Genomic DNA, 13,947 nt, shown 5'->3' on the forward strand with positions numbered 1-13,947 from the left:
AATCCCAGTAGTTCTGTGAACCACTGCCAGAACGATTCCATGTTGTTCTCTCCTGACCATTTCTTGTCAGGAAAAGCTGGCCCATTTTTTAGAGCTTCAGGCTTCACTCCCTCTGGGTAGGGAGTGAGTATTCTCACTTCGGCCATTCTTATGGCCTTTTCGTACCATTTCTCTAGGTACTCCTCTTGCTCCCCTGCCTTCACAGGGTCGCTATCCAATGGAGATCTCTCCTTGGGGGGGTTTTTGCTGGGGGGAATCTTCCTTGCAGCGTTTCTTTGGTTTCAGGCGAATTTGCCTGAAGTTGTATTTGTATTCTCTCATTGTTTTGAGAGTGTGTGGTTGAGTTACCTCTCTGTTCAGGAGGTTGTCATATCCCGGAAACCCGACCCCACGCACTCCCACCACATCACACCTTCCTAACAACTTCACCATCCCCTACACCATGCCTCCCCACTCTCCAAGTCACCTTCCCTCCTGACTGTCTCAGCTCCACTCCCATCCCGGAACCTCGGTCCCGAGTCGGAACATTTGGAGACCCCGGATTTGCTCTGATACCCCAACGGACCTCCGATATCCCGTGACATGCCCTTAAACCCTTCCTCCACCCATTTCATTTATTTGAGTCACCTAACATCCTTCGGATATGCAACTCCGCTTTCGGAGCTACCCGCATCCTTCGGTGATCTCCCTCACGTTGTCATTTATTAGTCACCTTCCATTCTTAGCACGACTACCTTTTTACTACCATCCAGTCGGCTAACCCCCTTTACCCATTTGTCTTCCCCATTCATTTTCCGGCCTCCAACTCCGCCCTCCTTGGCCCAACACCTCGGTTCCCCGTCTAGATATCGTTAGGGACCTTTCGGTACCTCTCGGTATCATTCGGTACCTTTTGGTGTTTTCCCATTTTGTCATTTCGGACTTTGACTAAAGTCCTCCCCATCCTCCTTTTAAATACACGTAGATTGGAACCTGTAGTTCCTCAGTTCTAATCTCGACTAAAATGCCACCGAAAGTCCCTCTGAGTGATTCCTGTCCTCGTTCTACAAGACACCTCAGACATAAGAAATACAAGGACTAACTGAGACATAACAGAGGCACAGCGCTCCCTCCGAGTCGCTGAGGCCGCATCCTTCTTAGAGCCTCTTGTACCATCCAGCAGAACCGGGCTCCCTGAGAAGCTTCGGTTCACTACCGGAGCCCTCGGACCCCCCTCTAGTTGAGCCCTGCCTGCATTCGGACTCACGCATTTTATCCCCCCTCCCACACAACCCGGGTTTTTAACAGAGGTTCGTTGAAGGTGGATGTTTGGCCGAACCTTTGGTACGTGCCGATTCTCCTCCTAATTTCTGAATGATGCCTTCTTTCGGCTTTGTCTTCTCCTATCCTTGGGAGAAGGATCTCCTTAGCATCTCTGTCAAGTCGCTGATGATACTCCAGTGTGCTTCACTGGTGGTTCTTTTCATGAATTTTTCATGATTTCTGTTTTTGTCCTGGCCCATGGCCCAGGGGTATTTTTTTTGTTTCCTCACTATTTTGTGAGAAGTTTATCTCCTTCAGCAAGTCTGTCTGCTCGCTGATTTTTTCAGTCAACGCATCAATTGCATTGGCCATTCTTTCTAGAGTTATCTCTAGACAAGCCATGCTATTGTGGTTTGTTTCCTTGATCTTTTTTTGGATTGAGTTTATTGTGTTTATTATGTGCGATTCCTGGTTTTCCAGGAGGAAGTTTGGTTGGGTGAGCAATGACTCTCCCCAGTTGACATTGCCGCTTCTGGGGGTTCCAGAAGGGGTTCTTGGAGTGAACACTCCACACTCGCTTTGTTTAGGCGAGGCCGTTGCAGAGGGTGCTTCCCTTTCATAGAGGGGTCTGTTCGCTGGTTCTTCCTTACTTTTCCATAAGGCTTCTTCAGCGAACTCCCTCATTTCAGTTTGCCTCCTCTTCATTATTTTGGAGACCTCCTCTGAGGTTGGCGACCTTGCCTTGTTGTCAGGGCACACCCGCCTGACCCGGCCCCACCTGGCCCCACTTCACCTGGTACCCTGCCACCCAGTCCTCTCCTACCTCCTCCCCCCTTCCTCTTCCTTTCTTTCCCCATTTCACTTCCTCTTCATTTATTTCACTTTCTCTTTATTTTCTCTTTATTCTACATGGACAACCTTTCTCTGTATCAATGTACCATTGACCCACCTGCAGCGTGCTCATGACATGCCCAGCCCAGGCACGTTGGGCGAACCCCCGCTATGTCCAGCTTGTGCGTTCACAGCGGACACCCTCGGGATCCCCGACAGGGACACCCAGGTGACTACGGCTGTATGTGAGGATGACGTGGCACCCGTCATGTGACCCAAGCCACATGTATATAAACATAACTGAAGTGGGAACCGAAGAAGTAACCTTCTTCTCAGCCTTTTCCACTTCAGTCTAAGTGGCCAGGGACTGCCTCCTGAGCCGGGCCTGCCAGTATGCACGCCCGCTCCGCACCCCACAAGACTTCTAGTGTTGGGCGTCTCACCCAGGCCTCCTCTACCCTGGATGCGTCCCTGACACTTGTCTGGCATGGCGTGGGGTAGTGTAAACAGCAGAAGTTCTTTTGGAGCTTCCATGCTCTGGGAGATCCTGCTCTCAGGGCGTTTTTTCGTGCCTTCTTGGGCTTCCAGCCTGAGAAGAAGTTGGTCTTCACTTTCTGTCCTCCATTCAGATGTAACCTGGAACAAGTCCAGTAGTTTTTTGGATAGCCGATGCAGAGGCTCTTCCCTTTGTTTCCCTTTGTCTGCCTTTGGGGCTTGACTTGGGGACATGGGGGAGGACTCCGGGGGATAGTTGGGCCCTGGAGTTTCCTGCGACTCTATCCGATCAGCTTTTTGGGCTGATCGTTCGGCGCTTACATGTTTATTGCACAAGTCGATCACCTCCTGAGGAGGTGAGGGATCTTCCCCAGCTTGGGTTAGATCGGTATGTTGTGGAGTTCTAGGGGTATTGGGCCCCACACTTACTCCACATAAGTTTCTAAAACCTTCAGGGGCCAGCCCTGAGGTGGTTGCTTTTACCAGATCGTGTTGATCCTTGTCGTCATCTGACGATGGCTGTTGATTTGAATCTCCCATGATGGGAGATTGCGGTTTCTTAATGAACCGCTCATTTCTTTTTAGTGTTGCTGCAGATGCAACCTTGCCCTTGTGGGCATGTTTAGGCGCCATTGGCACTACCAAGTCAGATTGTTAAGATGTTAAGTTTTGGTGGGTTGTGTTGTAAACACACCTCATACACTTAAAAAAGTGTGAGGTCAGGTTCCCGCTGTAGGAGAAATAATATTCAAAGAATAAAACAATGATCTATCAGAATAGTCAACGAACAGGTGACAAGTTCAGACGTTTAACAGATCTCATGATCTTCATGAGACTGGACAGACATTAGATCATTATAAATTATCTACACCCATGTAGTATGAGATTTAATCTACTACAATCATGCCTAGACTTGGCATAGGTGTAATATTCAAAGAATATAACCCTACAACAAGAAAATAGCACATAGACGGCAGAATAAGAAGGAACATTGGGAAAGAAATGTGAATATCTCGGGAACTAGTTAACTTTTGACTGTAATCTCTTTACCATCTGAAAGGACTGTTTCTTAACTTTATCCACGGTTTTGTTTCATTCTAAAAGCTTCAAAACTGACGGAGATATCGCTCAAACGGCGAAACACCTTATAATTCATATATATTTATTTGCTAATTCTTACAAAAAGTAATGTGACTCAAGGGAAATATATTGGCGCCCGGAAGTCTGGCGGACCAAATACCATATGATAGAGTATTCCCCGGCGCGGGCGGACAGTTTTTGATCGCATCAGAAGAGGAGAAAATGCTAAAAAACCGGATCTTGTATATTTTCCCATGATTCATCAAAACTTTTTGATTTTAAGCTCAAATAAATCGGAACAAAGGAATCTGGATCTCGGATCATAAGCATGAAGTGATTCAGAAGTCCGCGGATCAGTTAATTAATTAGGAAGGCTCTAGAACATTAGTAATGATGCTGTCATATCCATACAATCCCGACCTCTGCTCCGGGCTCCCGGAACTCCGAACCTGACTTCCGGAGCCCCACTTCCCTTCCGTCACCTTCTCCTTGCCGACTCCCAAGAGGTTATCCCACCTCTGGCTCGGACACCACCTTCGGTCCGACTCCGGAACATTCTGGGTCCGACCCCAACCTCGACACCTTCCAGACGAGTATGCAAAACCTATGCTCCCAACTCCGGACCTCCGCTCTGGAATCCCGTTCACGTCTCCGTCTCCGGAACCTCCGGTCTTAGCTCCGACCTCGGACTTTGACCCCACCTCCGCTTATACCCATTGTATTGGTTAGCTCATTCCATTTAATTATGTTTGCCAATATTCCGGAGTTTAACCTCCGAGTTCGGACTTTCCGGACTTACTCCGGACCTTGCAACTATTGCATTGTCCATTTCAATTCCGCTATTCTCCCTCATTCCTATTTGGGCTGCTGCTTCCTTTCTATTCAGTCAGCTAGCCATTCCCCACTCCCAACCTCCTTCCTTCCTCCTTGGGCCTTGGCCCTTCATTCCTCCTCTGGGAAACACCATTGAGTCAAACACTTGACCCTCGGTGTTGTTCCTCTTTCCATCTCCCTTTGTCTCCTTTTGTCCTACCCTCGTTCCTTTTGATTCCGGACCCCTCCTTATATACAATGTACCTAGTAACTTGTAACCTCAGTCTGAAATCGACTTGAATTCCCCCAAGAGACTTCCCCTCTGCTAGATCCGAAATTAGGGACCCCCAGGACAACCAGCAATGGCACAGCGCTCCGCCTGAGTCGCTGAGGCCGAGGTCCTTCCACGCTAAGTCTCCGATTCCATTCCGGAGTCGTCCGAATCCGCCCATTCTAACAGATGCGGCTTCACAAAAAGGGGTCAATTAGAGAACAGTCTAGAAAGTTCCTTTATAGCCGAGTCATTTCTAAAGATAACCGTTCGTAATTAAGGCGGTGTAGAGCATAGCTTCAGCGCTACAAGATCCCGCTAAGATCGGCCCAAAAGACAAAGAAATGAATTACTTATTGCTGAGTCATGTCCTAAGTCCATTATTAAGCTTACACAGCCCAAGCCCCTATATCATTCTAGAACTATCTATAATACAAATGTAGCACATGTAACTAGTGCGAGGCGTGGGAGTAGAGAGGCCTCTTAAAAGCATAAAAGGCCACCGCTTCTGCTCCCTCTCAAACCTCAGGTAGAAATAAAAGTTTAATTCTCCTCACCAGTGGTTGGTTCGTTTGCTCCAAAAGATAAAAGCAAATATTAGTTGTTAGCTAATATAAAACTAACACGTCACTCTAAGCGTGAGTTAGGGTCAGTTAGACACAGCTGAACAAAAGTGTCATAGTGAGAATTTGGTGGAGGGACTTCTTAATTGAATAATCTCTCAGCAATTTTTGGTTATCACACCACAGGAGAAAAGTGAGCGATCCTGAACCTGCTGGATGACTAGCACGCACTCTAAGCGATAGAAAGAGCAGTTTGGTCACTCCTGTATTGAGTAACATTTATTTCGGAATTATTTTATTAGCAGTTTTCCTTCAGTAAATTATCAGGAAAATCACATCCTACTGAAAAGTGGTAAATATAGGTGTAATATTGACTAGAAATCATAGTAAAGTCAATATAGAATTTTATCCGTAGACGATCTATACGTCAGGTGAGATCGTTGGGGGGTGTTTATTGTTGTTTAGACAGTGAACAATCATATATTTGGCAACCAAAACACAGTCAGTACGCAAATCAGCACAAACTCTAATATCGTTATTGGACGTAGGAAACTGGTTACATAAGGTGATCCAGCTCCGCTCCTTCACCGCTTACCCACATGACTATATGTATCTTAATTACATGTGGCTTGGGGTTCGGGGCTATTGCCCTGACACATCTTGTCTGACCCCAGCCCTGGAACTGCCATAACCCTATATTTTCTATAGGTTATGTGCCCAGCCAGCCTAACGTGTTATGGAAATGGAGAATCTTATGGTCCGTGACAGGCAACCAGACCTTGAGGCCCTTTGCTATGGAAATGGGCCTAGACTCCTATAGACCAGGCACACAGGTAAGATATTTCTTACTTCTTCTCACTTCATTCTCTGCCAAACCCCATGCCAAGCTTTCCCACTGGGTTTTGGTGCTGGCTGGGGGATTTGTTGATTTCCAAGGGACTTCCTTTGGCCATTATAACATTTGTATCAGATAGATACAAGTCATATGACATGTATGGTAATTGCCGAGATATTTTCTCATTATCAAATACATAACCCACAAACCTTGTACTGCGATTGTAACATCCTCACCACCGCGTCACCACTGTAAACTCAACCTGTAACCCTGGAACCATGTCCACCTCCCTATTCATCCTCTCCATGACAAAACTGCAACGAGGAGGGCATTCCCATGCCCAACCTCCTGCTGCCTGCTCCCACCAGTCCACTGGGTGGTCGAGTGGTTACTCCCATCCTACCAGAAGTTCCCTATCAGGAACTGTAGCCAATCCCACCTCCTCAGGAGAAGGATACAGTCCAGGCAGCTCCAGGATGCCTGGCCACGCACCCATGGGCCCCACTTCCCACGGTCACCCACTACCGTGCACTGGTCCACCAGCCCGCTTTCCCCAACAACTCCCGCTACCGGCATGCTCCCATGAGCGCCAAGTCACCGATAGCCATCAACTGGGTGACTCCCTTTGGGAGTCCCAGTATCCCTCACTACCGGTACACTCCATTGAGCGCCAAGTCACTGCTAGCCAAACACTCCCAGCACACCCGCTACCGGCACGCTCCCAGGAGCGCCAAGTCCCCATTAGCAGACAGCCAGGTGGCTCCCTCAAGGAGCCCACATCATACTCGCTACCAGTATGCTCCCAGGAGCGCCAAGTTACCGTCAGCCGACACACAGGTTGTACTTCCATACACTCATCCTATTCTGCTCTCCCTCCGATGGCTATGCAGCCACCTCCATTAGTGAGCCGAACGGCTCAGGTTGGGTTCCCCGGAACCCATTCCTGTAACATAATGGCTCGCTGAAGTATCAATCAAAGTTTGCATGACCCTCACAGCAGTGGCTAAATCCTCCATTGGTCACCTTCCGGGTTTTCTGGTTCACACTATACCCACCCCCTCTTAAGTCCAGTCTGGCATCCTCCTTCAAAGTCCAGGAAGGTTGTAATTGGCACTCTCCTTTAAAGTTCAGGAAGGCAGTAAGCGGCAACCTCTTTCAAAGTCCAGGAAAGTTGTGATCGGCAACCCCCCCCCTCCGGTGTAGTATGCACCCTCCTTCAAAGTGCTTGAAGGCAGTAATAGGCAACCCCCCTTCTCATGGCTGTAAGTCCTTAGACAGGCATTGTTAGAACGGGGCGGAAACAGACGACTCCGGAGTGGAATCGGAGACTTAGCGTGGAGGGACCTTGGCCTCAGCGACTCAAGCGGAGCGCTGTGCCATTGCTGTTTGTCCATTTGGTCCTTAATTTCACAGTAGGTGAGCAGGAAGTCTCTAGGGGGCATTTCAGGTCGATTTCGGACTGAACCAAAACGAGTATGTACAAGCGCCGATATATATAATGGAGGGGGCAAAAGCACAAGGAAAACAAAGGGTACCGAATCGGAACGAAGACGTCTGAACAGGAACAAAGGGTAGAAGAAGCGGAGCAGTACCGAAGGTCATAAGGCAGGACCTGTGATACGTCCGAAAGGAGGTAGGGAGGGCGAGGCCCAGAGGGGCAGGAGGATGTGGGGAAGTGGGGATGATGACTAACTGGCTAGAATAGGAAGAAGCAGTAGTCCAAATAGGGATGAGGGGAAAACGCGAGGGATACATTACAAGCGGCAAAAGTGCCGAAGGCGATCCGCGAAGCTCGGGGGTTACGGAGCTTACGGAGGTTACGGAGGCGGGGTTGAAAGTCTGAGGGATATTGGCAATGGTGTTTACGTAGTATGAGGTCACCAATGCAATGGACTAAGACCGAGGTGGAGTCAAAGTCCGAGGTAGGGACTGTGATGGAGGCTCAGAGCAAAGGTACGAGCGGTGTCCGAGTACGAAGTACGGGACAGCGGTGGAAGGTCGTAACTTGGCGGGAGGGTGGCGGAGGAGTACCAGAGGGAGGAGAGAGGGGAAAGGTAAGGGAGAGGGAGTGGCAGAAAGGAGGAGTTGTCAGGTCCGAAGGTGAGTATCGGAGCGGATGGGGGAAGCATAGGAGGGTGACGGAAGGGTGGAGGTGTTGTGAGGGAGGAGCGGAGTAGGAGGAGGGGGAGTAGTAGGAGGGTGGCGAGAGGGGCGGCGTTCGGTCCGAGGGGAATATCGGAGCGGACGGAGATAGGGGAGGAGAGGGAAGGAGGAGCAGAGGTGGCGTGGGGGGGTAAGAGGAGGTGTGTTGCCAGGACCAGGGGTGAGTATCGGAACGGCAGCGGTAGGGTATGACTCCGGAGGTGAAGAGGGTGGGGGTCCGGAAGTCAGGTCGGGGTCGGGTATGCATGGATATGACAGGCATGCAACTTCTTATTTCCCTTTCCTCCCCATTCCTTCATTGCCACATCATCAATTTTCGTTTTTTTCCCACGGTCCAATCACGTGTGCTCAGAGGTAGCAACCCAACTTCACCTTGCACCTGGCATGGGCAGACCATCAGGACCATACCCCCACTGCCTTTCCCATGGCACACTGTGGATTCAGAGGGTGATTTTTCACACACATCAAGATTGATGCTCATATGCACATCGGACAAGTTGGACATCTGGGATCACTGAGAACACCACCTGCCAGGCATGGCATCTATTTAGATTTGGAGACAAAATCACGATTGGACAAGCACCCCCTGACCATGCATCCTTTGGATTCACCCCCTTCACATTCCTTTTTTCCACTTTTTCCATTTCAATTGTTGTTCATTCTTTTTATTCAATTCCTTCACATCAGTTTCACCATATCATGAATTCATGTTTAGATGCATGCATGTTCCTTCGTCTGAGAGGGTGTGTTGGAGGACAGCCTTGAAACATGTATTTACATATGTTTGTGCCAACAATTTTATTTAGTGGTCTACTGTCATCTTGTCCGACCCCGGCCCTGGAACTGCCATAACCCTATATTTTCTATAAGACCACATGGTCATCCTAAGCAATGAGTACACAACCTCTTCCTGTCAGGGTTGGGCATGCTTGCAACAAGGAAAGTCCCAGAAACCTAGTTGATAGCAAAGCTGGGGGACATGCCCATGCCAGCACATGGTCTTATGTACATGGTAGAGATGGTACTAGTTGACTAACTAATAACTGGTAGTATCGAATCAAAGAAGATAGGTCATGTGGCATCATAACTGACAGCTGCAGACTGGATCAAACTGGAGATGAAGAAGTGAAAAAGAAGTAAAAGCTGATGGGAATACAGGTCATGTGGTAATGTGCTACTTATGCTGCTGACCCAAAGACATGTCCTGACACTTCCACATCGAGTGATAGGGCTTCCTGGTGCAGACCATCAGCTGGCCACTTGAGCACAGTACACCACAGGTCCTGGAGGCACACCAGCAGTACAGATTTCAGTACAGGTGCTAAGTGGAAGGGATACTGGACATTGACTACTGAGGGGGGGATCCAGAGAAACGAAATATCTGATGGAGGCCATGGAAGAGACTCGACAGCATCAGAATCGAATAGAGTGGCAGGAGGGAGGGAACTGTATGTCACATGGTTTGGCACATCATTGAGTGGAATTTGTGGGAGGGAAAATTCGAGAAAGGAGGTCAAGGACAGTTGGGGGTCTGGCAAAAGGGTTCCAATGAGAAATGGTGGAACATCAAAGTTGCATGGTTTTGCTGTGAGTGCTTCAATATGACTAGCAAGCATGAAGGGATCCATGGACACCTACCTCCCCTAGACACTTTCCAGCCTATTTATCCATTGAAACATGATCCTCCACCCTAGGCTTGGCTGGTAGACACTGTGCCATCATGCCAAAGAAAGTATAAGTGATGGTGTAATGGGTCTATCAATCTAGACTCGCAACTCAGGTCTGGGGGGTAGGTGTCTCTCTCTGTGTCAGATAGAAGTGGTGGGTCCTGCAAGTATGGTGCTGATACTCTAACAAACTATGTCTCTCCTGTCTGTACAGTTGTCTGGCAGTAGCCGATACAAATATAAAAGGAAAGTCACATGCATGAATGAATGAAAATAGTAAAGAAAATAAAGAAAATGAATATCTCCTCAACCATCCACCCAAATCCAACGATCTTGGACTCATCAGAACCACATCCACAGTCTCTACAACTCCTACTATTACCATGACTCACCAATCCTAGTCCCTGATGCAGTAGGGGGTGAAGTGTGCAATAAATGTTGGTTTGGCCTGCATGGACTTGTCCCCACAACAACAGCAATGTTGAACTTCGAGCAGTGAACGTCACACAATGGGCCAAGAGATGAACCAGGGAAGTCGGAGCTGGCAATCCCTGAAAACTGTGGGAATGAACCTATGGTTGTAATGGGACAGTATACAAGAGTATAGTGAGTGGGTTTGTCCCTTGCTCTTGTTATTGACTAGGTTACTGGGACCACTGTTAGTGCAGACTGATGTGTGTTCCCTGACACACCATACCCATTGTCAAGGCCAAAACCAAATCTGAGCCTCACCCTTTAAAGTGTCAGGGCACACCCCACCTGACCCCACTCTGCCACCCCCCACTCTGCCACCCCCCACTCTGCCACCCCCCACTCTGCCACCCCCCACTCTGCCACCCCCCACTCTGCCACCCCCCACTCTGCACCACACCACACCTTCCTTTCCTCTCTTTCTTCCCTTCTGTCTACATACCTTTCTCATTGTTCAATGTATCACCAGCACATACACTGTAAGCATGCTAGGGATGTAACCCAGCAGCAAACAAGAAAAGAAAAAGGGGGCAAAGAAAATCTTACTACTGGTAAGGCTGCACATGGTCCCAGTGCAAGTGCACGATACTAATAAATTCTCTTAAACTCAGAACTCACCCTGGTCCTTCTTGGACAGTCGTCAGGGAGTCAAACTAAGCTCTGTAAACATGTGGAAGGGTCGCTCAACACCACAGTCCTTGTAGCACAGAAGAGGGGTCCAACAACTGTAAGTACAACACAGACTGGGTGTATATATAGAAAAAAGAGAAATCAGAACAAAAAAAGCCGATGGATGGTGTCAATGGAAACAGGAAGAATGTTGAGAACTCGGCTAAGAAACAATAAGGCAAAAAAAAGTGTCCACAAGGTAACAATAAAATCAATAATTGAGGCCCATAAGGTCAATATCAACCATTAATCTCGCTTCTCCACCGCGTATCTGTCTCCCTAACTCCCATCCCGTCATTCTATCCTCTTCTCCCGACCCGTCGCTGTCCTTCAAGCCCAAAATCGTGTGAATTGGTGGAAAATTGGTGGAGATATGGGGGAAATGGTGGATATCTGTGAATTTTGGGGAAGTGGCAATATGAGTCTTGAGAAAAAAGCATGGAAAAAATTGGAAAAAATGTGGAAATGTGCCGTGGGCATTGTGAATGTGTCGGAGGCTTGAGGGTGCTCGTTGGAGCCTCGAAAAACGTGGTTCTGGTCTTGTTTGTGTGGTACTTGCTGTGCCCTCCTACAACACCACATCCTCCTTTTGTATCTACCATTCTTATATTGCTGTTATAGAGCATGCATAATTGTCTGGAAGTGGAGGGACTCAGTAAGGAGGGACCTTGGCCTCAGCAACTCAAGTGGAGTGCTGTGCCGCTGCTTGGTTGTCTAAGGTGGTCCTTAATTTCAGGTTAGCAAGGGGGTGTCATATCCGTACATACCTGATCCCGATCTGACTCCCGGACCCTCCACTTCACCACCTCCAGAGTCCTACCCTACCCCCATCCACTCCAATATCCACCTTTGGGCCAAACACCACACCACTGTCAGGGCACACACCCTGACTAGCCCAGACCCGGACCCGCGTCCGGACCCACACCTGGACCTGCATGTGCGCCTCCGCCCTGCACGCTCCGCGTGCCGCATGCTCCGGGCCCAGTTCCTACCCCTCATGTGACTTCCGGGTATCCCCGGAAGTTTTCGCCATATTGGGGCCACTGTGGGAAAGTGAGAAGTTAACCTTCTTCTCACTTTCTTACCCACAGTAGGTTATGCCTTAGGATAGGCTGTTTACACACAGGGCTGTGGGCTATAGAGAGAGGGGTCATGGGGACCCGGGGTCCGTCCCCTGACAACCACTTCCCCTTCCATCCCTCTCCTACCCTACCTCCATCCGCTCCGATACCCACCTTCGGACGTGACCCCGCTCCTCTCTCCACTCCTTACTGCTCTCATCACTCTCCTCCCTCCGACCCTCTTCTGCCAAACCACCACCAAGTTACGACCTTCCGCTGCAGTCCCATACCTCATACTCAGACACTGCCCGTACCTTCGCTCCAAGACTCCATCATGGTCCTGACCTCGGACTTTGACTCCACCTTGGCTTAAGTCCATTGCATTGGTGACCTCATTCTACATAAACACCAATGCCAACATTCCTTGGACTTCCAACCCTGCCTCCACAACCTCCATAAGCTCCGCAACCTCTGAGCTCCATGGACCATACTTGGCACTTTTGCCACTTGTAATGTATCTTTCACACTTTCCCCTCATCCCTATTTGGACTACTGCTTCCTCCCATTTTAGCCAGTTAGTCATCATCCCCACTTCACCTCATCCTCCTGCCCCTCTGGGCTTCACCCTCCCTATCTCCTTTCAGATGTACCACAGAGTCTAACCCATGACCTTCAGTACCACTCTGCTCCCATCATCCCCTTTGTCTCCATTCAGACACCTTTGTTCCGATTCGGACCCTCTTTAATTTCCTTGTGCTTTCATCTCTCTACTATATACAGGCACTTGTACATACTCGTTTTGGACCTTCAGTCTAAAATCAACCAGAAATGCCCCCTAGAGACTTCCTGCTCACTGCTTCTGAAATTAAGGACCTGTCAGGGCATACCCCACCTGACCCCAAACTGCATCCCATGCCGCTCTGCCCTACTCCGCTCCCCTGCTACCACTCCCCACTCCCCCTCCTTCCCTTTTCTTCTTCCCTCTATTTCTGTTCCATGGTCAACGTCCTTCTTCTCTATGTATCACTACACATCTTAGGCCACTCCCCCAATTGCTGCACCTGCTGTGTGCATCCCCCATCCACACAGCGGCACACCTCCAGGATCTCCTGCAGAGACACCCAGAGAAGTGTGGCTGTGTGCGGAGATGACATGGCTCCCCTCACGTGACCTTGACCGCCTGTATATAATAGCACCTGGGGTGGGAACAGAAGAAGCAGCCTTCTTCTCAATTTCCCACTTCAGGTAAGTACTGTAGAACTCCACTTTAATGATAACTCAATTTCCCACTTCAGACTAAGTGGTTGGGGATGCTCACCCCATGACGGGATCGCCGCTATGCACAGCTGACACCTGTCCCATTGAGTCCCTCGTGCCGGGACTTTGCCGCTTTCAGAGCTGTCCCTGACAGGACCAAATGGACAAACAGCAGTGGCACAGTGCTCTGCATGAGTCGCTGAGGCCAAGGTCCCTCCTTGCTAAGTCTCCAGTTCCCCTCCAGAATCATCCCCCCTTGCCCAGTTTTAACAGGGGGAGCCTTTTGGGGGGACAATCCAGTCAATTCTGGTTCTCTAGTCGTTGACTCTAGTTGTCAATTTCAGACTAGGGGTACAGGAAACTAAGTACAGAGTGTACATATATATAATACAGGAGTGGAGTCAGAAACCCAAAGGGAACAAAGGGAACTGGAAGGAGACAAAGGGGGACTGGATGAGGGAACAACCCCAAGGGTCAAGGGTTGGAACTCTATGGTGCTTCCCAAAAGGGCAAGGCCAAGAGGGGAAGG

General features: G+C 49.2%; 1 protein-coding gene across 1 annotated transcript; it reads left to right on the top strand.

The window, feature by feature from the left end:
* Positions 1-9,750: 9,750 nt before the first annotated feature.
* On the top strand, positions 9,751-11,277 carry EI90DRAFT_3017629 (uncharacterized protein; the record flags this gene model as incomplete). Its single annotated transcript, XM_039057129.1, has 6 exons — positions 9,751-9,880; positions 10,553-10,566; positions 10,604-10,618; positions 10,901-10,982; positions 11,043-11,158; positions 11,191-11,277. 6 exons carry the CDS (start codon positions 9,751-9,753, stop codon positions 11,275-11,277), a joined length of 444 nt encoding a protein of 147 aa, XP_038914343.1.
* Positions 11,278-13,947: the final 2,670 nt, after the last annotated feature.

The sequence above is a fragment of the Cantharellus anzutake genome (assembly GCF_015039405.1).
Source record: "Cantharellus anzutake strain C23 chromosome Unknown EI90scaffold_35, whole genome shotgun sequence".
NCBI classification, from domain to species: domain Eukaryota; kingdom Fungi; phylum Basidiomycota; class Agaricomycetes; order Cantharellales; family Hydnaceae; genus Cantharellus; species Cantharellus anzutake.